This window comes from Chlorocebus sabaeus, chromosome 19, assembly GCF_047675955.1.
Source record: "Chlorocebus sabaeus isolate Y175 chromosome 19, mChlSab1.0.hap1, whole genome shotgun sequence".
NCBI classification, from domain to species: Eukaryota; Metazoa; Chordata; class Mammalia; order Primates; family Cercopithecidae; genus Chlorocebus; species Chlorocebus sabaeus.
This window is the reverse complement of record NC_132922.1, coordinates 26,286,744-26,314,142: the sequence shown is the minus strand read 5'-3', so window position 1 is coordinate 26,314,142 and position 27,399 is coordinate 26,286,744. Positions and strand designations below refer to the sequence as shown.

General features: G+C 47.4%; 2 protein-coding genes across 5 annotated transcripts in view; both read right to left on the bottom strand.

Annotated features, from left to right (window-relative positions):
- The window catches only part of LOC119627094 (uncharacterized), a 63,858-nt gene extending 50,364 nt beyond the window's left edge, over positions 1-13,494 (bottom strand). For 2 of the 4 annotated variants that reach the window (XM_073006875.1, XM_073006876.1), the window contains exons 1-3: positions 12,368-13,494; positions 3,476-3,791; positions 2,517-2,638 (exon numbers count right to left, since the gene is read on the bottom strand). The gene's annotated coding sequence lies outside the window, so the exon portion shown is untranslated. The remainder of the gene's footprint in view (positions 1-2,516; positions 2,639-3,475; positions 3,792-12,367) is intronic. The other 2 variants (XM_073006877.1, XM_073006878.1) reach the window with 2 other exon arrangements.
- A 184-nt stretch (positions 13,495-13,678) lies between these two features.
- On the bottom strand, positions 13,679-26,370 carry LOC140709179 (uncharacterized). Its single transcript, XM_073007114.1, has 3 exons — positions 26,180-26,370; positions 25,944-26,077; positions 13,679-15,129 (listed from the first exon to the last, which is right to left on the bottom strand). Exons 1-3 carry the CDS (start codon positions 26,368-26,370, stop codon positions 14,336-14,338), a joined length of 1,119 nt encoding a protein of 372 aa, XP_072863215.1. The 3' UTR covers positions 13,679-14,335.
- Positions 26,371-27,399: the final 1,029 nt, after the last annotated feature.

Below are 27,399 nucleotides of genomic sequence, written 5' to 3'. Positions count from 1 at the left end.
AAGGCTTAGAGAGTTCAGTTGTCTAAGGCCACATCTGGCACCCCATTTTGGATACCCACCCCCGATAATTTAACGTGGGTCCTTTTCTATTTTCTGTAAGTGTCAGCCAGTCTGAAAAATAAAGAAAGAGTACAAAAGAGAGAAATTTTAAAGCTAGGTGTCGGGAGGAGACATCACAAGTCGGCAGGTTCTGTGATGACTCCCAAGTTGCAAAACCAGCAAGTTTTTTCTTAGTGATTTTCAAACGGGGAGGGAGTGTATGAGTAGGGTGTGGGTCACAAGATCACAGGCTTCACAAGGTAATAAAATATTACAAGGCAAATGGAGGTAGAGCGAGATCACAGGATGGGGGGCGGGAACTAAAATTGCTAATGAAGTTTCGGGCAGGCATTCTCATTGATAACATCTTATCAGGAAACAAAGGGTTTGAGAGCAGACAACCTGTCTGACCAATATTTGTTAGGTGGGAATTTCCTCGTCCTAATAGGCCTAGAAGTGCATTCTTTCTCAGGAATGTTCGTTACTGAGAAAAAGAATTCAGCGATATTTCTCCCATTTGTTTTTGAAAGAAGAGAAATATGGCTCTGTTCCACCTGGCTCTCAGGCAGCCGGACCTAATGGTTATATCCCTTGTTCCCTGAACATCGTTGTTGTCCTGTTCTTTTTTCAAGGTGCCCAGATTTCATATTGTTTAAACAATTTGTGCGGTTAACGCAATCATCACAGGATCCTGAGGCGACATACATCCTCCGATTATGAAGATGACAGGATTAAGAGATTAAAGACAGGCATAGGAAATCACAAGAGTATTGACTGGGGAAGTGATAAACGTCCATGAAATCTTCACAATTTATGTTCAGAGATAGCAGGAAAGACAGGCATAAGAAATTATAAAAGTATTAACTTGGGGAACTAATAAATGTCCATGAAATCTTCGCAATTTATGTTCTTCTGCTGCGGCTTCAGCCGGTCCCTCTGTTTGGGGTCCCTGACTTCCCGCAACAACCAACCTCTCTGCATTCCTTTCTTATACCCGGAGGAGAGAGGAAGAAGGGAAAGGAGCTGTGGGTGGCTGAATTAGGCCCAGGGATGGCTGTGTCCCAGTCCCGGGACCTGTCCCTGTGCTGTGTTGTGTGGCCACAGGGACTTTACAGATGTGAGGACGTGAAGGCGCCTGAGGTGGAAGATGATCCTGGGTTATCTGGGTGGGTCCAAGGTGGGGTCTTTTCTTTCTTTTTTTTTTTTTTTGAGACAGTCTCGCTCTGTCGCCCAGGCTGGAGTGCAGTGGCGCAATCTTGGTTTACTGCAAGCTCTGTCTCCTGGGTTCACGCCATTCTCCTGCCTCAGCCTCCCAAGTAGCTGCGACTACAGGTACCTGCCACCATGCCCGGCTGATTTTTTGTAGTTTTAGTAGAGACATGGTTTCACCGTGTTAGCCAGGATGGTCTCGATCTCCTGACCTTGTGATCCGCCCGCCTCGGCCTCCCAAAGTGCTGGGATTACAGGCGTGAGCCACCAGGCCTGGCCAAGGTGGGGTCTTTATAAGGGAAAGAAGGAGGCAGGAGGGTCAGAGTGAGAGCAGGAGTGGTGGGGGGAGGGAGAGAAAGGGAGAGAAGGACAGAGGATGAGAGAAGGTGGTGGGGGGAGAGAGAGAGAGAAGAGTGGGAGAGAGATTTGAAGATGCTGGCTCTGGCTCTGGCCAGGAGCCCAGGGCATCCTCTAGAAGCTGGAAAAATCCTGGAAATGGATTCTCCTCAGAGCCCCCAGAAGGAGCCTGGCCCGGCTGGCACCCTGATTTTAGCACTCTACAATTCATTCTGGACGTCTGACTCCAGACCAGGGAATCAGTGTGTGATGTTTTAAGCCTCTGAATTAGGGATCATTTGTGACAGCAGCAGCCACAGCAAAGTCAAACAGAGCCATGGGAGAGACTCCCTAGGATGTCCCGAGGGTCCCTCCCTGGCCCCACCCGCAGAAACACAGGCCTGACCACTGCTGGTGCCCCCACCCCTCTAACACCCTGCTCAGCAGAAACCATGCAGGAGGGGCTGGGTGTGACTGGGCCATGTTCTCTACCCCCACACCTTCTTCTCAGAGAGCAGCTGGAGCCCCAGACCCAGGGAGCCTCCCAGAGAAATTCCCAACACAGGACGTGGTTTTCCAGCTGAGGCTCAGGATCCAATGGAGAAGTGTTTCCCAAAAATGATGCTTCCTCCAAAGATGGCCAGTGACTTTCTGTGCCAAGCATCCGAGAAAATCTCCATGTCCTAGGGCTGCCAGGAGGTCACCTGTGCACATGTCAGAGCCCAAATCCCATCAGTAGTGAGGCCTTGGGTAAAACACATCCCCACTTTTAATTATGAAGAGATGCCTGGCCTCAGCATTGAAAACACCAACTTCCCTCGAGCAGACTTGTTTAATCTCTTAGAAATGATGGAGCACACCAGCCTGAACAACATGGTGAAACCCCATCTCTAATAAAAATACAAAAATTAGCTGGGCATTGTGGCACATACCTGTAATCCCAGCTACTCAGGAGGCTGTAGCAGGAGAATTGGTTGAACGTGGGAGGCAGAGGTTATGGTGAGCCAAGATAGTGCCATTGCACTCCAGCCTGGGCGACACAGTGAGACTCCATCTAAAAAAAAAAAAAAACAAGAAAGATAGAAATGATGGAGTACCTATTAACCCTTCTTGCACTGGTTCCTGGGGAGCTCTGAGCCTATCTTTGCAAGTGTCCCGAGCCTCTTGCAGGCCTTTTATGTGTGTTTCCTTCCTTGCTTCCTCCTATTTTTCTCACACATCTGAACCAGCTGTCAGGTGAAAAATCAAAGTGGGCCCAAAGTGTAAGAGCTCACGAATTTGATGGTGTTGGAGTGTACTGGACAGTCCAACTCTCAGGGGTGGAGAGTTGGGCAGAGAAGGAGGGCATTCCAGGGGCCAGGGCCAGAAGCAGAGGGGCTCCAGCTCCAGAGTAGGATTTGCAGGCTGAGGAAAGAGAGCCATGGATGGGTAGAGGGTCCAGACCAGGATGGGGACAGAGGGCATATCTGGAGGCTCAGCCAGAAATAGCTCCCTCCAGAAAGTAGGCAGCAAGTCGGGGGTTGAGCTGCAAGGAGGAAGGGAAGGAGGGAGAGAATGGAGGGACCGGTGTTCAGTGAGCCGACTCCTCCTATCCTGGCCTATTTCCCCAGGGGACACCCCGGGGAGGCTGTGATCCTCTCCTCCAGGTTACTTTCCCACTGGTGCCAGGATTCCCCCAACGCCACACTGAGAATCCAGGAGAAGCATCAAATCATATGAGAGATAAGAAATGAAGAGAGGAAGCAGGATTTCTGGTTGACCGTGAGGATGTTCATTGAGGGTTTACTGGGTACAGGGAGAAGGGCTGGATGGCTTGGGATGCAGAGAGATCCCTCCCCTGGGATCCTGCAGCTCCAGGCCCCTGTGGGTGGGGTGAGGGTTGGGAACCTACGAACATTCTGCAGGGGTCACTGTCTTCTCCACGGTGCTCCCTTCATGCGTGACCTGGCAGCTGTAGCTTCTGCGGGACCTCCACTGCTCGGGCGTCAGGCTCAGGTAGCTGCTGGCCGCGTACTTGTTGTTGCTCTGTTTGGAGGGCGTGGTCATCTCCACGCCCTGGGTGATGGGGGTACCATCTGCCTTCCAGGTCACCGTCAAGATTCCTGGATAGAAGTCACTCATGAGACACATCAGTGTGGTCTTGTTGGCTTGGAGCTCCTCAGAGGATGGCGGGAATGGAGTGACCGAGGGAGTGGCCTTGGGCTGACCTGTGTGGACAGAGGAGGGGGTGAGAGACGGCAGAGGGAGAGTGGGGTGTTGTGGAGTGCCTCTCTCTGTCTAAAGTCTCTGGGAGGGTTCATGGTGTGGCCGTCTGGTCCACCCAGGGCTTCTCCTTCCCTCTAAGGTAGAGCGTTTCTACCTTAGAAGCTGGTCTAGTAGTTTGTGATTAGTTTTATGATGTAAATATAAGATTTTTTGTTTGTTTGTTTGTTTGTTGAGACAGGGTCTCACTCCAACACCCAGACTGGAGTGAAGTGGCGCCATCACAGCTCACTGCAGCCTTGATCTCCTGGGCTCAAGTGATCCTCACACCTCAGCCTCCTGAGTAGCTGGGACCACAGGCATGTGCTACCACACCCAGCTAATTTTCGTTTGGTATTTTTTTTGTAGAAATGGGGTCTCACCATGTTGCCCAACTTGGTCTCAAGCTCCTGGACCTCCTAAAGTGCTGGGATTACAGGCATGAGCTACCATGCCCAGCGAGACTATTTTAATTTTCTTTTCTTTTCTTTTTTTGAGATCAAGTCTTGCTCTGTCACCAGGCTGGAGTGCAGAGGTGCAATCTCGGCTCACTGCAACCTCTGCAAAAACCTCCGCCTCCCGGGTTCAAGCGATAGTCCTGCCTCAGCCTCCAAGTAGCTGGGACTACAGGCGCGCACCACCACACTCAGCTAATTTTATATTTTTAGTAGAGACATGGTTTCACCAGGTTGGTCATGATGGTCTTGAACTCCTGACCTCGTGATCCACCCGCCTCGGCCTCCCAAAGTGCTGGAATTACAGGTGTATGCCACCACGCCCAGCCCTTATTTTTTATTTAAAAAAAAAGCAACTTTTTTTTGAGATGGAGTCTTGCTCAGTCACCCAGGCTGAAGTGCAGTGCCACCATCCTGGCTCACTGCAACCTCCACCTCCTGGGTTCAAGCAATTCTCCTGCTTAACCACAAACTTGGTGGCTTAAATCAAGCAGAAATTGACTTCTACAGATCTGCAGGTCAGAGGTCTGAAATGGGCCTCCCTGGGTTGAGGTCAGAGTGTCAGTAGGGCTGCGGTCTTACATGGAGGCCGTAAGAGACAGGCCATTTCCTTGCCTTTTCCAGATTCTACAGGCTGCCCACATTCCTCGGTCCATGGCCCCTTCCTCCTTCCTCAAAAGGCCAGCAGTGATTGGTTGACTCACTCTCATGTTACATTGCTCTGACACCAACTCCCCGCCCCCCTCGGGGTAACACTAGGGCCCACCTAGATAATCCAGGATCATCTCTCTATCAAACTCAGCAGCTTAGCTGCTGTGATGCCACCTACACCCCTAACGCCCCCTTGTCATAGAATAGAACATGTTCATAGGTTCTGGGGATTAAGATGTGGATATTTCAGGGGGGCATCATTCTGCCCACCACAGTGGGTTTGTATCAGCCATATTCTTTTGATGTTCAGCGTGTCTCACTTTTAGCCAGTGGGAACCCCTTCTTCTGGCCTCAGAGTTTGTTAGGGATGGTGCCCACCACATTTCTTGGATGGTGCCTTCGCTTTCTGATACAACAGATAACAGAGGTTCCAGGCTCATCTCGCCCACACCTGGAGTCAGGCGCAGGTATATGGGGTGCCTACATGATGGAAATGCAATTGTTTCTTGGATTTTTTTAAAGACTGGGGATGGTAAGTCCACATATTTCAAAAAGAATCATGAATTTCAAATAATTTTCCAATTTAAAATTGATCTTACAGAATTTTGATTTAACTCTTATCTTGTACTCATGTATCTCTTCATTTACACTTAAATTCTTGGTTCTGACCAACAATAACATTGTTCTTTTTTGTTTTACCTGACTATATATATACCTATATATATATATGAAATAATTGTTTATATGAAATACTTTTGAAATAAAAATAATATTAGTCTTAACAGTAAAGCTTCTGAATAAAATTAAAATTTATTTGCAGCTCTATCCTTAAATGTAGAGGAGAATGTGCCCCTATCTTACTTCTTTCTAGCTATCTACCTCAGAGAAAGGCTCACATATAGACCCAAAGGCACCTGTGTAAGAACATTTACTGCAATTGCACTTGCGCTTTTGAGCACAGGGTTAAGTAGATCAGCATTCTGACATCTCATGCAGCAATTCCAAACACTGACAAGGTCTATACACTGCTGACGAGGAAAAGCTCCACACGCACCACCAGGTGAAAAAGGCAAAAGCCATAAATGGATTTACTAATGTGTTCCTGACAAATACAACTCTGCCCCAAGCTGAGCTCAACAACCTTTCTGGGTAGGGGTTAGGTATGCAACCTGCTCCATTAATTTTCCATCACAATTTAGAATGAACTGCTAATGAGTGCCAAGTTTAATATTAAAAATCCTTTATGGGCCAGGCACAATGGCTCATGCCTATAATCCCAACACTTTGGGAGGCTGAGGCAGTTGAATCACTTGAGGCCAGGAGTTCGAGACCAGCCTGGGCAACGTGGCAAGACCCTGTCTCTACAAAAAATACAAAAATATTAGCCAGATGTTGTGGTGCACATCTGTAGTCCCAGCTACTCAGGAGGCTGAGGCAGGATAATTGGTTGAACGTGGGAGGCGGAGGTTGCAGTGAGCCGAGATCACACCACTGCACTCCAGCCTGGGCAACAGAATGAGACTGTCTCACAAAAAAAAAAAAAATCCTTTGTGTATCGAGAGTAACTGACAAACGTATTCAAGTCAAGGATACTCATTCACCCACTGGCAGGGATGGAGATGAATTTTAATTAAGAATGCACCTAAAATCACAAAAAGATGTTTGGGGTAAGAAAATATTGAGAACCCACAACATGTAGCTTTTCTCAAGTTATAACACTGCCATCATTATTAATAACAATCTTATTACTTAACATGGAATCTATGACATCTTTTCTTCTAGAGAATTATTAATGTATTTATTATTAAGTTAACGTGGCCAGTGAAATTATGCTACTGGAGCACTTCCTCAGACCCCTGCAGTTGATAATCTTTACTGAATGAATACAATGCATTTTAAAATTCTGTACTAATGTCTGAAATTGACAGTGCTCCTCTATTCAAATCCATGAGTCCCCCCTCCTCATAAAATAAGATTCACCGGGAAAAAGACAGTCTGAAGGCTTTTCTGAAAATATGCTGAATTTGGATTCAGAAAACCTGGGTTTGAAGCTCAACTGTGCCATTTGTTATCAATGCGACCTTGAGCAATTAGCTTCTCCCTGAACCTGAATTTCCTTCTAAAATAAGATGATGAGTATTACGGAGCCATTTCCAAGAATCTCTAAATAAAGAAAAAAGCTTGCTCTCTGAGAATAAAAACTTTAAATCAATACATAACACAAAGGGCCGAGAAATGCCAAAGTTTTCTGGTGTGGGCAGCTTTGGCAGTGGTTTCATGAACTATATTCTCAAATCCAGCAGAGGCGTGCCCAGCAGCTACAACAGGAAACGTGAAAATACGGAAAGATGACTTGTCCCGAGGCCACCCATAGTCAGGGATTTCAAGTACTGGACATCCAGTGTAAGCCGCTCCCGTGGAGCGTGACTCGGTCCCAAGTAACCATCTGACTCATCCACATGGGTCTGTGCTCGCTACACCACCTTCCGACGGTCATGTAGCAAGGGCGACCCATGAGAGAGAGCTCTAGCCACACAGACGCTGGGCACGGAGGCTCCTACAGGAGCCAGTGTTCAATGCAATGTAGCAAACTGGACATTCTAGCTATGGTGTAGCTTTTCAGGTAAATCTACTGCATGAGTTCGCGCACTTTTGGGAGGGGGAGGCTCTCACTTAATAGGATTCTCAAAAGGGTCTTTAACCTTAAAATAAGAACCAGAGGCCTATAGGAAGAGAATAATTTAGTCAGGCGGACTTGGCTGATTATGTGAGTTTCACAATAAGAGACAGATGCTTAGTACAGTGATACAATAAAATCTAGTTTCTGAGTCTGGAAGGCTGAAAGCTACTCCCTGCACCACAGTCAAGATACTAGTATCTAAGGAGAAAACCAATTGTCCTCAAATACATAAAATATACCTCTCAATGTCTCCACATGGATGAAGCTGGAGTAATTTTTTGTCCTTTTTAAAATTTCTACCTATTACCAAGCATAATTATAAAACCTAAAAAGAGTTAATACATATAAAACTATAAAACACTATCTACAAATCTTAGTGGGGTTTTCTTAAACTCTAAGTAAATGACCATCTACTGTAAAAACATGAAATAAATGACCATCTACTGTAATAAACACAAAATAAATGACAAATTACAATTTATGTTTTGAATTTGTACCCTAATGAAAAAGAAGAGCACTACTGCTGTCTTACACATAGAAATACTCCTATCAATAATAAGGAATACTTTCTTTCTAAAGGCTATTTGTGCTTCCAACATGGACTTTTCAGTTCAAAATTAGGCTATGAGCACAGGAGAATGAAGACACAGAAAACTCTACAGCCTAAACAGAGAGGATTTTTTTTTTTTTTTTTTTGAGACGGAGTCTCCCTCTGTCACCCAGGCTGGAGTGCAGTGGCACCATCTGCAAGCTCCGCCTCCCGTGTTCACACCATTCTCCTGCCTCAGCCTCCCGAGTAGCTGGGACTACAGGTGCCCGCCACCACGCCCAGCTAATTTTTTTGCTTTTTTAGTGGAGACAAGGTTTCACCGTGTTAGCCAGGATGGTCTCGATCTCCTGACCTCGTGATCCACCTGTCTCAGCCTCCCAAAGTGCTGGGATTACAGGCGTGAGCCACTGTGCCCGGCCTGTTTTCTACTTATCTTAGTGGCTTTGGCTTTAGTTGTGTAATGTAGCCACTTACATAGTAATAGTCACTCCTTGGGCTGTGTTAGGATTCTGTTACATTGAGATTATCAGGTAAAACATCTTGCAAAATTCTTTCTACCACTGGATGGCAGTTAGTAGCCTACATATTTGATTTGGAGGTTGGGGGTTAGGGAATTTCTAGATCCTTTAAGAAAGTTAATTGCATGTTAAAATGCCTCAGCATAATGACTTAAATGGCTGATATGACTTCATGCTGTTGGTAAAATGGATTAGAGTCAAAAGGTTTTTGATAGGAGTTTCTATTTCAGCTTCATTAAAGAGCAAGCCATGTGACCACCAGTTTTTGGTATTCTTGAAAGAGATGCTCAGATTTGCATTTTTAATATCTGAATGAGAAGCTTACATTTTAATTTGTCTTTAGTGATTTTTTTTTATTTCCAGCAAATTATTTGCAGTCACTATTCTTTGTGCTTCCTTATTTTAGTTACTTTGCCTTTTCCAGTTTTAAACAGAAGAGCATCAGAATGAAATATCTAGCTAATTTAAATGAAACACTGGGTTTGCAGCTTCCTGCTATTACAGGAGAGTTTCAGAAAATGGAACATTCTGCCTAGGGGAGATTTTGCTTCTTTGAGATGGCAAGAGGCAAACATTTTGTTATGCTGACACATTATTCAGTTAACCAACCAATGAGTGCAAATCCTGGAAAAGCTGACTATTTATCCAGATGGCATAGCTGCTTTAGTTTACTGAAATGTTTTGTTGAGCTAGTGTAGCTGATAATGGGCCCTATTGGGAGTAGTAGACTGTGACCCACAGACTCCCTGTGCAGGCCCAGTTAAAACAGGAGCATTTAGATGTGCAGGCCAGTTGTTTTATGTCACATTGGAAAAGAAATGCTTTTATTTAAGTAAAGTCTAATTCATAAGCAAAGGCCCACGAAAGGTCAACATCTTAAGCCCTGGAGCAATTCAGACGACTTTTACTGTAGGCTGTATTACTCTGTTACTCTTTTTTAAAAAACAGAATGAAATTCAGATGACTCGAAATCACACATAGTTGAAAGAGGTTGAGTAACGTGAACTTCATCTTTCCCCTGGAGTCTCATTTCTGTTTACTGGACATTGCAAATGTTGGATCACCTATTGCAAAGCTTGTCCTTTCAAAGTATTCATACAATATGATAGGAAGGGCTGAAATGACATTTTAAAGATTCTTTATAATTTTCAAGGAGGACTGACAGTCCTTAAAGGACATTTATGATACCGTTTATGACATGAACTCAGTGCATAGTTGTAGAGCCATTTCTATGAGCCAGGCACAGGGATACTATGACAAACCCAGTCACAGCCCCTTCCTTCATGGAGTTTATAGACTAGTGTGAAATGCACAGAGTCGAGCCAAGAAGCATGTTTGCTTTAAAGTGTAATTGCTTGAAGATTTTATTTAACCACAAACAAATAGTGTATGGATGACTCTTATTATTCTATATGCATAGAATATAGAATAACAAAGAATGAATATAGAATATAGGATAATGCATAGAACACATGATGTTTGGTGTTACAGTAATTTGTTAGTGATTACCTTTGAAGATCTATCTAAACATAGTCTCCATAGTGATACCATAGTTTGCATCTTTCTGTTTGTGTAGCCACCGCAAGTGGCCTAGTTTTCTTCATTAGTGGACACGGAATTTATTCAGTAATTGTCTAGCTTCAATCACTAAGTGATTGGTGCATAACTTGAAATATTCCTCTCCAGGCCGGGCGCGGTGGCTCATGCCTGTAATCCCAGCACTTTGGGAGGCTGAGGTGGGCGGATCACAAGGTAATTTCTCAATTTTAAAATGCCATGAGAAATATGCTGGCTGTCACTCTGCCTTAAAAGCATTACCAAAGAATACCACTGAAAAACAAAGGCATTCATACAAGGAAGCGAACACCCTAAGCACATAAGTACATTCTTAAGAGGGACACTAAAAAAGCAAAAGTCACATTACGTTCCAAATACCAAGGGGGGAAAAAAAAACTGAACAGAAGTTCCTAACTTTAGTAATATTATATTCTACTCCCCCCAAAAAAAACTGCCCATGAGTTGAGATTTATCAATTATATATATAGAAACCCTACATATTTAGGACTCCCTGCCTTTGGGGGGTGGGGGGGCACTAGGAAAGGCAAGAGAAAAAGGAATTAAGCCTTTTTCTACCACATTTATAGAAATGGACAGTTTTTTCGGTGAAATTTAGGTTTGATATAGGAGTTCTTATTCTCTAAGTAAGTTTCCCACTTGCCGGAAATTTTAAGCAGCACTGATTTTTTCAATTAGCTTCAGATCTGCTACACTCTGGAATAGGGGTGTTAAACTCACGACATCGCAGACAGGTTTGCACTTTTCCCTGATTTTCACTACTTGGCATTGCCTATTAAAGAGTAGCACACCCTGCAAGACCAACAAGAGGCCTGGGCTAAGGAGGAAAAGGAGGCCAAAAATATCCAGCAAGCAAGTCTTCATTTGCACAGTTTAGCTTTTCACAACAAATAACAAGGGGACTGGTATTCTCTGTATCATAGGGCTCATAGATGGACTTGTAAAAAGATCAGATGATGATCACTTAGCATTAGGTAACATTTAAGCAATCTCGGCGCCTAACGCTTGAAGGACTGATGATTTCAAATGGACAGTAACTTTGGTGTAGATTCCAATATTTTACAGAATTGCATGGTTTCAAATTCACCATAAAGAAAATGCCTCTTTTGAGCATCAATTCCAAGAGCTATTTAGCATCAAGGAACCGCATTAGCTGTACAACTCATGATGGTGTTAATTAGGAAAAAGGAGCTAGAGGAAAAAAAAAATCCATCGCTGAAGCCTTGATACACTATTTAAAACTCACCATTAACCTGACGAACTATTTTTTCTGGGGAAGTGCTAATGATATGAACCAGCAAAAAAATTTACTAGTTCCTTAATAATAAATCATTTGAGAGAAAATTGCAACTTGGTATGGACCTCACCGAGCCCCTCGCCAATTCAATCGAGCCCTCCTTTGATAATTTAACAACAAATTCCTGTCCGGAATCACCCATTCAAGTGACTTAAGTGACTCCCGTTTCAATTTTTTAATGAAGTGCCACCAGTAGATCTACAAGTTGAGGAAAGTAGCTCAGGGGACACACTTGACACCAAAAAGAATATTGAGTGGGTCAAAATCCTGCCTGGGCACAAAATAGAAGAGCCTAAAAAGGTGACTAGACTTAGCGACTTCAAGAAGAGCAAGCACTGAAAACAGCAGTTTACCTCGGACGATAAGCAACAAGCCTGCAGTCCCCAGGTAAGCGGCCCAGAGGGAGGTGAGAGGATGGAGTTGGAAAGGGGGACCGCAGAGCCCGAGAAGAAGGAGCGACCAGAATGGAGCCCAAAGGAGTGACAGGCAAGGAGTCGACAGGGACCACACCAATACAACAGGTAGAACCATGGAATGGAAGAGGACAGGACAGGACAGGACAGGGCAGGGCTGGTCGGGAGGGAGCCACAGGGATGGAGCCACAGGGATGGAGCTGGTTCAGCCAAGTCATAACCAGCCCCTGGCAGGGGCGCTCGCTGCGCGCAGGGTGCCGCGCTGGGCACTTCGGAGCGCTCTCTCCCCTAGTACCCCCCACCGGCTCTCCGATGCCCCATTTCAGAGACTGGAACGACAAGGCTGGCCCCGCATCGCCCGCTCCGCGGTGCCACCCTCACTGGGACAGCGACGGATCAGCACCTTAGCCTCGCAGACCCAGGGGGTCGCTGGCAGCCGCGTGGGGGCCGGCGCGGGCCGGAGCAACTGGTGCCTGGGCTCGGGCAGGACGGTCCTCTTGCTGGCGCGGGCGCAGGGGTCGCATTGCTCTTCTCCATGGCCATCAGGTAACTGGCATCGGCCAGCACGGCCTCCAGGTCCGCCATGTTGGCGAGCTTTGGCATCAGCGGCGGTTACTCCGGACCCGGATGGGATGAGCAACCGCCGCCGGCCGCGCCCCAAGCAGTAGCCCGCAGGGGTCGCCGCGCGCCTCCTGGCTCCGCCCCCTCGCGCATGGTCCGCTGCTCTTCCTCGAGGATCTACTCGCAGCGCGCCCCTGACGGTCGGTGCCCCTCAGTGCACAGTCCTAGCGGCCAGCCTCGTCCTGTGCCTCCCGAACAAATCTCTACTGTCGCCCTCCCCTCAGGGTGGCCAGGAGGGACCCCTCTTCCTCCCCCACCTCCCCATCGGCCTCTGCCTTGTTCGGTGCCCCGACCTCCCTACCCCAGTTCCATGTGCTCATATGCCCATCCTCTCATCCAGAAAAGCCCTGGGCCAGATACTACCCAAGGGGCATCGGGGAGGCCTCTGCTCCCTGGACATAGTAGTTCTCAAACTGGACAGTGTCAATCAGCATCCTCCGGGAGGTCTGGGGTGGCCCCAGAAATGCATGTCCCCGCAGGTGATGATGAAGCCCCTGCTCTGTCTGGTCCCAGCTACCCATGAACAGCGCCCAGCGGGCCGGGCCCCCAACGTCGCTCCTGACCCTGAACATACCCCCAAACCCCCCGTGAGAATTCAGCGAAGAGTAAAAGCTGGAGAAAGTTGCCTGTCTCAGGCTAAGGAGAGCCAAGTGGGTTGAGGGTTTCCCCACTAGGAACAGAGATGCCCTTAGGGAGCCCTGTGATGGAAGAGCTCTCAACTTCAGAAGGTCACCACTCCCGGCCAGGTGGTGGCTCACGCCTGTAATCCCAGCACTTTGGGAGGCCGAAGCGGTCGGATCATTAGGTCAGGAGATCCAGACCATCCCGGCTAACACGGTGAAACCCTGTCTCTACTAAAAATACAAAAAATTAGCCAGGCGCGGTGGTGGGCGCCTATAGTCCCAGCTACTCGGGAAGCTGAGGCAGGAGAATGGCGTGAACCTGGGAGCCGGAGCTTGTAGTGAGCCGAGATCGCGCCACTACACTCTAGCCTGGGCGACAGAGCGAGACTCCCTCTCAAAAAAAAAAAAAGCTATATTTCCAAACATATATATATATATTTTGTACACCAGTACCCTTGTATAATAAAATATCTACTTTTCGTTCATTTGTTTCAATGCACTACACTTCATCTACAATTTCATTACGTGTATACAGCAAATAGGCAAGCATGGCTTTTACAACCTTAATGATTTTTTTCTATACAGGGAGATTTAAAAAAAATATGTGAACAGTTTGCTCAGTAATGTGGCATGTGACACGTAATGCATGTACCTTGTTCTCTTTTTTTTTTTTTTTTTTTTTTTTTTTTTTTTGAGACAGAGTCTGGCTCTGTCACCCAGTCTGGAGTGCAGTGGTGCGATCTCAGCTCACTGCAAGCTCTGTCTCCGGGGTTCACGCCATTCACCTACCTCAGCCTCCCAACTAGCTGGGACTACAGGCACCCGCCACCACGCCTGGCTAATTTTTTGTATTTTTAGTAGAGACAGGGTTTCACCGTGTTAGCCAGGATGGTCTCGATTTCCTGACCTCCTGATCTGCCCGCCTCGGCTTCCCAAAGTACTGTTTGACTGTAAATCCTCTAGGTCCAAGGATTCTCCCAACAAAATTAAAATCTGGGTATTCTTTTACAGGCACATAAAGTTTTTCTTGTAACTGAACAATAGGTCCTACAGCATCAGGCAATTCTGCACTCCTTTTCTCTGTACTGCCATTCAATGTGTCATTGTACATGTCTTTCCGACTCTGCTCATTTCTTCACAACTTGAGGCAACAGCAGCAGCTTTTTAGCATATGGAAATATTCCAGGTTTTTCCCTCCAGTTCCCCTTGTGGAGACAAGCCACAAAATGGAACAGAGAGGAGAAGCGAGTGTCTTGCTCCAGCTCTGCTGCCAACTTGTCTTGAGACATAGGCAAGTCACAAATGCTCCCGATCTCAGTCTCTGCACCTTGGTCCAGCAGCCGCTCAAGACGGTTGAAGATCCCGCAGAAGTTGGGCAGGCTGCTCACGAGCTTCTTGTCGTTCTTCAGCTGCATCAGGTAATCTGAGGTGGGCTTCGGCCTCTGGGTCATTTCCATTTCCCTGGCCATATTCCAGGCTCTGCAGGTCACTCCGCCCCCGGCCACCGGAGAGGAGGGAGGGGCAGGGGCAAGCCCCGGTCGCGGGCCGCTGGAGACTCCCGCTCCGCTCCGCGCCGGCTCCCGCGCCGAGTCCCCGGGGGCTGCGGCCACCAGGCGCTCGTCCGCCTCACTTTCCGCCCTGGCCCGACGCGCTCCCGGCCGCCGCCGCTCTAGGCCGCCCAGCTCTGCGCCTCCCTCACAAGGCCTGCAGGCGGGTGGGAGGCGGGTCTCGGCTGACCGAATGCGGGCGCGGGCCACAGGCCGCTGGCTCCAGACGAGAAGGAGCCGGGGCCACCTCTCGCTCGGTTGGTCGCGCCAGCTCAGCACGGCCGCCTCTGTGCTGGGGGGTCTCTCTGGGCTGGTCCCCGCCACGGCGCCGCTGCAGCTGCTGCCGCTCTCTGACTGCGCTCCTCCTCTTCTTCCTCACTCGCTTGGCGACGGAGTTGGCGGCGGCAGGGGCTTCCACTTTTAATTTTTTGTGGATACACAGTAGATGTATACATTTATGGGGCATATGAGCTATTTTGATAGAGGCATGCAATGCATAATAATCACATTGGGGTAAATTGGGTATCCATCCCCTCCAGCAATTATCCTTTGTGTTTCAAACAATCCAATTATAATACTTTAGTTATTTTTAAATGTACAATTACATTATTATTGACTATAGCCACCCTATTGTGCTACCAAATACTACATTTTACTCATTCTATTTTTTTATACCCTTAACCATCCCGTCTTTCTCCCCTAACCTCACCCTGCCACCTACCCTTCCTAGTCGCTGGTAACCATCCTTCTACTCTCTCTCTCCATAAATTCAATTGTTTTAATTTTTAGCTCGCACAAATGAGAACATCCCCATGTTCAAGTTTTAGACGCATAATAATTACGTTAAACACCTTATAGTACCAAGCGCTTCACTGATGCTAACAGGTTAATCTCCACAACAACCTCTAAAGGAAGTACTGCTATTATCTCCATTTTTTCTGGATGAAAACACAGCGTCCTTAAGTTACTTGCTCAGTTGCCCAGCCCATAAATTACAGATTTGGGATCTGAACCCAGTCAGCCCAGTTGCAGGGTTCTTGCTCTCGGCAGGGTCACAGCTCCCTCAAGGAGAGGTGAAGTAACATAGCTCCGGATGCATGTGGGCTATTCAGGGCAGCATGGTGCACAGCAGCAGCGACTGGAAGCAACGCAAGTGTCCATCAAAACGGGACTGTGGGCGGGTGGATCACAAGGTCAGGAGTTCAAGACCAGCCTGGCCAAGATGGTGAAACCCGTCTCTGCTAAAAATACAAAAATTAGCCAGGTGTGGTGGCAGGCGCCTGTAATTCCAGCTACTCGGGAAGCTGAAGCAGGAGAATCACTTGAACCCGGGGGTCGGAAGTTGCAGTGAGCCAAGATCACGCCACTAGAGCCAAGATCAGAACAAGACTCCGTCTCAGAACAACAACAACAACAAAATGAGACCGGATTAATAACTTGCATTATACCTCTGCGTGAGACACTGCACACCAGCTAAGATGAATGATCTAAATCTACTATATGTGGCAACATACAGTTGACCCTTCAAACATGGGTTTGAACTGTGTGGGTCCACTTATTCCTGGATTTTCTTCCATCTCTGCCACTCCTGAGACAGCAACACCAAAGCTTCCTCTTTTCCTCCTCATCTGCCTACTCAATATAGAGATGACCAGAAGGAAGAGCTTGATGATGATCCACTTCCACTTAACAAATACTAAATACATATTCTCCTCCTTCAGATTTTCTTAATAACGTTTGCTTTTCTCCAGCTTACTTTATTGCAAGAATACAATATAGAATACCTACAACATACAAAATATGTGTTGTTCCACTGTTTATGGTGTTGGCAAGTCTTCTGTTCAATGGAAGTGAAGTTTTGGGGGCAGTCAAAAGTTACAGGGGGATTTTTGACTGCATGAAGGAGTCAGTGCCCCTCCCTCCCTCATTGTTCAAGAGTCAGCTGTAAGTCTTGGAAACATAATGTTTTTGTTTTTGAGACAGTCTCACTCTGTTGCCCAGGCTGGGTTGCAGTGACATGATCTCAGCTCACTGCAACCTCCACCTCCTGGGTTCAAGGAACTCTCCTGCCTTAACCTCCTGAGTAGCTGGGATTACAGGCGCCTACCACCATGCCTGGCTAATTTTCGTATTTTTAGTACAGACAGGGTTCCACCATGTTGGGCGGGCTGGTCTCAAACTCCTGACCTCAAGTAATCCACCTGCCTCAGCCTCCCAAAGTGCTGGGATTACACGCGTGAGTCACCTGGACCGGCCTTGGAAACATAATGTTTAAGAGAAAATTGCAATTTACTAAATGATACATAGAATTTAACATTTATGGAAAGTGTGGAAGCAATACTATATATTGTTTGTGGTTAGGCACATGTACTTAAAGTAAAAAAAAAAAAAGGTACAAAAATTAAAGTAAGAGGAGAAAAGGGAATGGTGTCAGGGAAGTACCCAGCAGGCTTCCACTGTATATGTAACATTTTGTTTCTAATCAAAAGAATGTCTGAAACAAGAAATTTACAAATGTGCTTTGAAAAGTACAGGCTGGGCCCTATGGCTTACACCTGTGATCCCAGCACTTTGGGAGGCTGAGGTGGGCAGATTGCTTGAGGCCAGGAGTTCCAGACCAGCCATTAATAACATGGTGAAAACCCTTCTCTACTAAAAATACAAAAAAATTAGCCAGGCAGGGTGGCGCACACCTGTAAAGCCAGCTACACAGGAGGCTGAGGCACGAGAATTGCTTGAATCCAGGAGGTAGAGGCTGCAGTGAACTGAGATCACACCACTGCACTCTGGCCTGGGTGACAGAGCACGACTCTGTGTCAAAAGAAAGGAAAGGTGCAAAAGACGGGACCACATTGCACACTGAGACTGCTGTGATCCCAGATCCCCCTTACAAGGAATGGGGGCACTGGGGAAATCCTGCCCCATCCTCAGCATGCCCCCGCCTGGATAGCACAGGTGGTTGGCCTCTCTCACTCACCAAAGACAGCTTCCAGCCTTTTCCCTCTTTCCCCAACTCCTCATACTAGACAGAGGGAATGTTCCCCAGGGCCAATTGTGCCAGGTGACTCCCTTCCTCAGAATTCTCCCATGGCTCCCCAGTACCCTCAGAAGCAAGCCCACACTCCTTTCCAGGGTCAACATTTACCTCCACAACCTGGGCCCTGCTGCTTTGCCAGCCTCACCTGTCACCATTCTTGTTCCCACACCCTGCAGAAGCCACGTCAGATGCATGCAGAGCCACCTCCATTCCCTCTCGCCCAGTAGTTTTTCTCACCTTGATAATTTTGCACATGTGACCCCCTTTTCTGGAAAAGGCCCTCACCCCCCGCCAGCCTTGTCGGTCAGATGCCTGGAGTCCTCACCACCATGCACAGTGCATCCTAGGAGAAGTCCGACAGGCCATGCCAGGAGACTGGCATCGGCCACCACTCGATGAAGGAAGAGTCAGCCATTTCCCACGACCCCATCACACTTTCCCGGAGTTCCCAGACTCATTGTGGTTGTTGTTGTTCGCTGACAACTCACATGTACAATCAGTGGTAAAATTCAGCTTCTTTCATTCAATACCAAATGAACGTCACGAAAATAGCTTCGTAAGACAAAAGGACAAAATGACACCTTTCTTCCCACTAAGTCCAAAAATGTCCCCTCTGGCTAACCAAAAGGGTACCTGTTCCATCTGCTCTTTCTGTCCTGCCTCCTCCTCCTCTTTCCAGCAGCATGGCCTTGAGCAAATCATCTCCCCCTTTCTGAGCCTCAGGGGCTCCCGTAGAAAACGGGAGTAAGCCACAGGTGGTGATAGGTTGGAGCGTGAGGAAATCAGCTAGCAATCACTTAATAAATGCCTCCTGTCAGCCTGTCATGGTACGCGGTGGCGGCGACGCAGTGGCGAACAAGATGTGCTTCACTGAGCTTTCATTCTAACAGGGAAACCAACATTAAAGAAAAATTGAAGGCTGGGTGCCATGGCTCACACCTGTAATCCCAGCACTTTGGGAGACCGAGATGGGAAGATTGCTTGAGCTGAGCCCAGGAGTTTGAGACCAGCCTGGGCAACAGAGGGAGACCCCACCTCTACAAAAAATAAAAACAAACCATTATCCAGGCATGATGGTGCACACTTGTAGTCCCAGCTACATGGGGGGTTCAACCAGGAGGATCAGTTGAGCTCAGGACATCAGGACTCAGTGAGCTCTGATGGCACCACTGCACTCCAGCCTGGGCAAGAGTGAAAACCTGTCTCTAGAAAGAAGAATACAGTTTGCCTCCTGAATATATAATAATGATGAATATAAAGTATGCCTGGAAGAAAAGGAGGATTTGACCAGTATGTGGACCAATCTTTTGGACAGAAACTGCTATCTCAGGAAATGGCAGTGTGAGCCACCTGGTTGATGTTTCCTAATTCCTAGATTAATGGAGAGAAAGAAAATGTATGCCCAATCCACTCAATGTTGCCTTCTTTAGTGAAAAAAGAATAACTTTATGAAGCAGCAGCATTAACTATAAACTGGTCTTGGAAAATGAACATATCACCCACTTATTTTAATGAAAGAAAGATGCAGAAAGGTGAACAATTTAAAGAAATACAAAACCCAAAGGCAATGGTAGCCAGGTGCAATGGCTCACACCTATAATCCCAGCACTTTGGGAGGCTGAGGCAGGAGGATCATGTGAGCCCAGGAGTTCAAGATCAGCCTGGGCAACATAGCAAGACCTATCTTGGCAAAGCAATGGTTCTTAAACTTGGGTATACAGTTGGGAGGGGCTTGTTAAGCGAAGATCGCTGGACGCCTCTCCCTCCCAAATTGTGATTCAGTAGGTCCAGGGTAGGACCAAGAACTTGCATTTCTTTTTATTTATTTATTGAGACACGTTCTCCCTCTTTTGCCCAGGCTGGAGGTCAATGGCGAGATCATAGCTCATTGTAGCCTTGAACTCCTAGGCTCAAGTTATCCTCCCACCTCTGCCTCTTGAGTAGCTAGGACTACAGGTGTGCACCACCACGCCCAGCTAAGTTTTTATTTTTTATGGACATGGGGTCTTTTTTTTTTTTTTTTTTTTTTTGAGGCGGAGTTTCACTCTGTCGCCCAGGCTGGAGTGCAGTGGCCGGATCTCAGCTCACTGCAAACTCCACCTCCCGGGTTCACGCCATTCTCCTGCCTCAGCCTCCCGAGTAGCTGGGACTACAGGCGCCCGCCACCTCGCCCGGCTAGATTTTTGTATTTTTTAGTAGAGACGGGGTTTCACCGGGTTAGCCAGGATGGTCTCGATCTCCTGACCTCGTGATCCGCCCGTCTCTGCCTCCCAAAGTGCTGGGATTACAGGCTTGAGCCACCGCGCCCGGCCGGACATGGGGTCTTACCATGTTGTCCAGGTTGGTCTCGAATTCCCGGCCTCAAGCGATCCTCCCACCTCAGTTTCCCAAAGTGTTGGGATGATAGGCCTGAGCCACGGCTCCCGATCAGAACTTGCATTTCCAACAAGATCCCAGGTGATGCCAGTGATGCTGGTTTGTGGCTTACATGCTGAGAACCACAGCTTCAGAGCAGCTGGGAATACCTTTGGGGACTCACTAATATTAACCCTGCTTCACTGAGTCTCTTTTCTCACAAGAGGAGTCAGGAAGCACTTGACAGCCTGTTAGGGGCAGAAGGGTCTGGTTTTCAGCTTCGTGCTGGGAGGAGCTTGGGGCAGCCTGCGAGCTCCTTCCCATCCACATCCCCAGCCAGCTGCTTCATCACTTGGGAGGTGATGGTCAACCTGCCCAGCACCTCGGTCCCACCTTGATAGAAACCAATTCCGTTGCTGTAGCAGAAGATGGGTGGGGTGGAAGCCACATCCCAGGGGATTCTGAGGCAGGCATCCCATCCTGAGCAGGCATGGTTCTCCCCACTGGATGAGGTCTTATCTGAGAGAGAGAAGTGCTCCTCTCCACTTTTTTTTTTTTAAACCCTCCCCACCGCTCTGCTCACCTGGGTTGTCTCTGCTTTGAAGACTCACCCCTAGTGGTTTTCTTATTTCACCCAGGGGGGCACCAAAAAAGCAAGAGAAGTTTTGTTCCCCCCATCCCAAGGTCCTGAGACTCACTCCACAGAATGATCCTGCTTGCCAGAAAAACTTGAAACACCCCAGAGGCTAGTGATGGCCAAGGAAGTGCAGACAACCCCTCTCCTGGGGCTGATGACTGTGCTTTCAGCCTCTCCTGAGAGCAGTGACCACATCTCCACTTCTACTTTCCAAGGACTCCTCACAGGTGGGGGATTTTTTGGAGTCATTGCCAGTCAGGAGTGAGAGGGACAGAACACAGCACCCTTCCAGGACTCACGATGATGAAAAGAGAAACTTCCTTCAAATTAAAATAAAAAATACAGAAAAGCACAAAGCAAATGGTAACAATTGCCTAAATGACCCATACCACAAACTCACCATTTTTAATAATCTGGCATGTTTTCCAGTGTTTTTTCTATGTGTATACTTAAAAAAAATTATGTAACTCATATACCAAAATCATTAGCATTTTGTTTAGAAAAGAAAAATTGGACAGCAGCTGTGTTAGATCTTCCTGAAAAAAGAAACAAACAAACATTGTGTTTATTTGTGTCTATTGCCAGATAAGCTAAAGGAAAGGTCAGCAAACCGTGGCTTGTAGGACAAATCTGGCTGAATACTTCATTTTATACAACCCACAAGCTGAAAATAGTTCTTACATTTTTAAATGGGGGAAAAAAATCAAAGGAAGAAACTCACGTGTTCTCACTCGTATGTGGGAGCTTAAAAAGTGGATCTCACGGAGGTAGAGAGTAGATTGGTGATTACCAGAGGCTGGGAAGGGAAGGTGGGGAGGGAAGGATGAAAGAGAAGTTGGATAATGGTACAGAAATACAGTTAGGTAGAAGAAATAAGTTCTTGTATTCAGGCCGGGCATGGTGGCTCATGTCTGTAATCCCCGCACTTTGGGAGGCAGAGGCAGGTAGATTACTTGAGCTCAGGAGTTTGAGACCAGCCTGGGCAACATGGCAAAACCCTGTCTCTACAAAAAATACAAAAATTAGCCAGGTGTGGTGGCACGTGCCTGTAATCCCAGCTACTCAGGAGGCTGAGGTGGGAGCATTGCTTGGGCCCAGGAGGCAGAGGTTGCAGTGAGCTAAGATTACGCTAGTGCACTCCAGCCTGGGTGACACAGTGAGACCCTGCCTCAAAAAAAAAAAAAAAAAAAAAAAAAAAAAGTTCTTGTATTCAATAGTACAGCAAGGAAATTATAGTTAACAATAATGTCTTACAGATTTCAGAATATCCAGAAGAGAAAAATTGCATTGGGTAATGTCCCCAACACAAAGAAAAGATAAAAGATAAATGTTTGAGGGGATGGGTATCCTGATTACCCTGACTTGATCATTATACATTGTGTATGGGTATCAAAATATCACATCTACCCCCAAAATATGAATCAATATATTTTTAAAATATAAAAAGTAATACAAATATTTGTGTAATACATGACAATGAAATTCAAATTTCAGTGGACATAAAGTTTTACAGAGGTACAGCCTCACCCATTCATTTACCTACGGCTGCTTCTATGTGATGCCAGCAGGGTTGAGTAGTTGCCAGAGACCATATTGCCCCCCACAATGTGAACTATTTATTACCTAGTTCTTTACAGAAAAAGTTTGCCAGCACCTACTCAAAGTCTGGTCGGTGGTAATTGTTTGTTACCAATCTGCAATGAGATAAACACAGAAATTGAGAGTAAGACTTTAGAAACTTTGACTGGGCATGGTGGACTCACCCCTGTAATCCCAGCACTTTGGGAGGGTGAGGCAGGAAGATCTCTTGAGTCCAGGGGTTCAAGACCAGCCTGGGCAACATAGTGAGACCTCCGCCATCTCTTAAAAAAAAAAAAAAAAAGAAGAAGAAGACTTCTAATAATTTGATAATCTATTTTAATTGTTAATTTAAAAATTTTAAATTGGGAATGATTGTTGTATTTTTCATTGTGCATTTCTGGTCTTTCATTTTTATTATATTCTACCAACTTTTCAGTCTATAAGGGATCAAAAAAGGTAAAACACAAAAACTGATCCCTCACTACAGATAATGTGTGTTTTAAAAACATTCTTTTTTTTTTTTTTTCTTTTTTTTTTGAGAGGGAGTCTCTCTCTGTCGCCCAGGCTGGAGTGTGGTGGCGCCATATAGGCTCACTGCAAGCTCCACCTCCCGGGTTCATGCCATTCTCCTGCCTCAGCCTCCCAAGTAGCTGGGACTACAGGCACCTGCCACCACGTCCCGCTAATTTTTGTATTTTTAGTAGAGATGGGGTTTCACCGTATTAGCCAGGATGGTCTTGATCTCCTCGTGATCCGCCCACCTTGGCCTCCCAAAGTGCTGGGATTATAGGCGTGAGCCACTGCGCCCAGCCAGAAACATTCTTATAAATACCAAAAATTGTTCTGTAACTTGCCTGTTTTTGTTGTTGTTGTTGTTTTGTTTTTTTTTACCTCCAGCAATATCTCTGAGACATGCCCATGTTGAATACGTAAGGTCTTGTGTATCCCTTTTGTCTATTGCATGATAATATTATTGCACGCTGATTATTTACTCATTCTCCTTCTGAGGGACACGTAGGTTGTTTCCAGTTTTTTGCCAGTGCAGACAACGCTGCTCTGAGCATCCTGAGCCTATCTCCTGTACAGATGTGGGAGAGATTTTCCAGGGTAAACACCCAGTGAAGAAATAGCTGGGCCTCCAGATTTCTGCATCTTCAACATTATTAGAATCTGTCAAATTCTAATTTTTGCAAAGTGATGGCACCAGTTTACATCACCGCAGAAGCACTTTAGAGTTTTTGTTCCCCAGTCCTTGCAAACAGTATTGGCTGATGTCTGAGTTTGGGTTTAAAATTCTTAGCTTTGAGCAAGCTTCAGACCTTTTTAGGCGTTGAGGAGGAGGCGAGAAGTTTTACCTTTTCCCCCTCCCTCCCTCCCACTGTATCTCCAATTTCCTCCAGTTTCACCTGCCTGCCCGCTGTGAGCTGACCTGGCCTGGGGCTGTACCTGGACCCTGATTTTCATAAAGCCTCCCTCCCGGTTCTCGTGCACACCCCACGGCTCAGCATCGTGGGTTCTCTCAGCTCCATTAACCAGGGGCTGCCCTAGGAGGGAGCAGGAGTTCCTGGCAACAAGTGACAAGGTAGGCTTGACAGGCAGGCTCCTTTGCTTTGTGTCTCTGGTACATGGAGCAGCAGGCAGCACAGGAGAGAGTCCCCAATCACTATTCAATGAATAAATGAAGAGCGAAAAGGCAACTAGGCTGTCATTTATTGAGCAACTACTTCGTATCAGGTCGGTGACCAGGTGTCTGAGAATTACCAATGGGGAAAAAACCCCATGGCCCTTGGTTAGATGAGGAAACAGAGTCTCAGAGAGGTAAGCTCATTTGCCTGCCATCACAGGGTCAATGAGTAGGAGATCTGGGACTTGACTCTAGCCCTGCCTGACTTCAGGGGCCTCTGGCTCCACTGCCTGGCTTGGGGCTGTTTCCAGTGCCTCTGTTAGGGCTGCCCTGTGGCTTCCTCCCCGTTTCTGCCAGGCTCCAGCCCACTTCCCAGGCACTAGTCTGGCTGCTGAGTCCAGCTCTCCAACACCAAGAACTAGTTCCCCTGAAACCCAAGGTTCCAGGCAGGCCCTCCGCAGGCTGCTTAGAGACAGTGGTCTGTCCACCTTCATAAGCCTCCCTGCTCCAGCTGCCTGTCCCTCCACCCCATCACGCTAGGGGGTGAGGTTGGGGCCTGGCTGAGTGGCTGCATCTGGGGCCATGAGAGTGAGGAGGAGAGGAAGGAGAGAAGGTGGAGGTTGGAGAAAAGCGGGGGTGCAGAGCAGGAGAAACCAGAGGACCAGGAGGAAGAACAGGAAAAGGGCGAAGACGACGGAAGCAGAGCAACAGCGGCAGGAGGAAGATGGGAGCGCTCAAGTTTATAAGAGACCATTGGTTTGGACTGAGCTCCTGCCCTAGGCCCCACTGACCAAACCAAAATGGAGTGACTCGTGCTGACATGCCACACCAGCAAGCCCAAACCAAGGTGTTTGCCCAGCCTTCCAGTTTCAGCCAGCAGGAGAACGAAATTCCCTAGGATTTAACCTTTACAGGGAAAGTAACTTTGAAAGGACCATTCTGCTTTTTTGTTCTCTGTATCTTCTTCCTTCTGCCTGTTGCTGTCTGCAAAGAAATCTCTTCTGTTCAACTCATCTGGACACATATTCTATTTTACAGAATGAGGTGTTGCCCAATTCTAGAATGGCAAATAGAAGTCAATTAAGGGCTGGGCGTGGTGGCTTACACCTGTAATCCCAGCACTTTGGGAGGCCGAGTCAGGTGGATCACCTGGGGTCAGGAGTTCGAGACCAGCCTGACCAATATGTTGAAACCCCCTTTCTACTAAAAACACAAAAATAAAAATAGCCAGGAGGTGGAGGAGGTTGCAGTGAGCTGAGATCGTGCCACTGCACTCCAACTTGGGCAACAGAGCAAGATTTCATCTCAAAAAAAAAAAAAAGGTCAATTAAGGCCTTTAAATGTGTTGTAATTTTGTGACAGGAATGAATGAGTGAACTGGTGAATGAACATGCGGAAGGGGTTTCCATCCAGGCCATCTGGCAAACTCCTACTCCTTCTACAAAACCCAAGCCTCCTTCTCCCCGGAGCCTTCCCTGCCCCCACCCCGCCCCCCACAGGCACCTCTGAGCACTTCTCACACTGCGCTCATTTACCCAGGGCCTTGCTGTGTGGCTCCGCCCTAAACTTCCTAAGCCTCATCTTCTGGACTCTTCACTGCAATGCTCAGAGCGGCACTATTATTGCTCCCATTTTAGAGGAAACTGAAGCACTGAGCGGTTGCTCTGTCACATGTCTGAGTGGCGGGCTTTTCTCCGCGGCTTCTAGTGACATCATGTGTGAGAAAGCTCTTCGGAATCTTGGAATCACCTTCCTAAGACAAAGAATGGTTGCTGGATTTGTTTGATTTTTTTTCTCCCCCTCCCAACAAGTTTTGGAAAGCAAGGCTGCAGAAAGACACGGGGCTCTGGAGGCGGCCCGGGGACAAGACTGTCTGGGCTCCGGGTTCTCTGAGCCTCAGTTTCCCTACCGAGGGTGGCAAGGCTGGGAGGCCTCGCCCACGCCTGTGACTGACGGCGCTTGCCTCCAATCAGGGCCTGCGCAGCTCGGGCCGCCCGGCCGCGAACTCCTAGGATGAAGCTTTGCTGACACCTGGTGGCTGCAGGGGCAGTGGACCCTTGAGGACCGGTAAAAAGTGTCCGCCTGGTCCTGCAGAGACCGGAGAGGAGGGAACTGTAAGCTCAGAGGGGAGGACACGCAGAGCACTCCCCACGCGAGAGAGAAAGAGAGGGACGAAGAGGGAGGACGGACAGAGCACTCTCTAGGAAGTCCCCAGAAGGCTGGAAGTCGGAGGTGAAGGCGTTGGCAGAGTCGGGTTCCCCTGGGGGCTGCAAGTGAGAATCTGCTCCGTGTTTCTCCCCTAGCTTCTGGTGGGTGGCCGACAATCTGCGGCACTCCTTGCCTTGCAGAAACATCACCCCAGCATCATCTTCACATGACATTCTCCCTGTGTGCGTGGCTGTCTCCACGTTTCCCGTTTTCATAGACACCAGTCACATTCCAATAGGGGCCCACCCTACTCCAGTATGATCCACTCTTAATATAAGTAATTACGTTTGGCCGGGCATGGTAGCTCATACCTGGAGTCACAGCACTTTGGGAGGTGGAGACTGGAGAATTGCTTGAGGCCAAGAGTTCGAGACCAGCCTGGGCAATACAGTGAGACACCCCTCCCCCGCCCCGCCAAATCTCTACATAAAAAATAAAAAGGTTAGCAGGTGTGGTCATGGAGGCCTGTGGTCGCAGGTTCTCCAGAGGCTGAGGCAACAGGATCACTTGAAAGCCCAGTAGTTGGAGGCTGCAGTGAACTATGATTGTACCACCACACTCCAGCCTGGACAGCAGAGTGAGACCCTATCACTTAAAACAAAACTGCACTTGCAATGACCCAGTTTCCAAATAAGGTCACATTCTCTAAGGTACTAAGGATTGGGATTTCAGCATATGAATTTGGGGGGTTCTCATTCAATCCATAATAATCACCATTGCTCTACTCTCAAACTATTACAATGCCCCCAGAGTGAGAGCTTCTAAGGACAGGGAATCTGTCTTACTACTTTGTATCCCTACTCCGCCCAGTTCCAGGAGTGAAATAGGCACTCAATAAGTTTTGGATGAAGAATCAATAAAGAAATGTATGAAAATAACATTTATTTAATGTGTATTAGTTTCCACCTTTATGATAATCATTTTAACCACTTTAACAAGGTTTTCCATGTGCCCCCACATCTCTGCATTCCAGCCACCACCGTGCCTTTGTGGAGTTTCTCAGAGCTACCAGGCTCCTCCCACCACAGGGCCTTTGCACATGCCGCTCTCATCTGGGACACTCTTCTTTGGCCTCTTTACCCCTGTAATTTCTACTCTTCCTTGAGATCTCAGCTGGAGTCTTTTCCTCAAGGAAGTAGCTTAGACTTGTGTGGATTCTGTTTTTTTAACTTTTATTTTAGGTTCAGGGGTACATGTGCGGG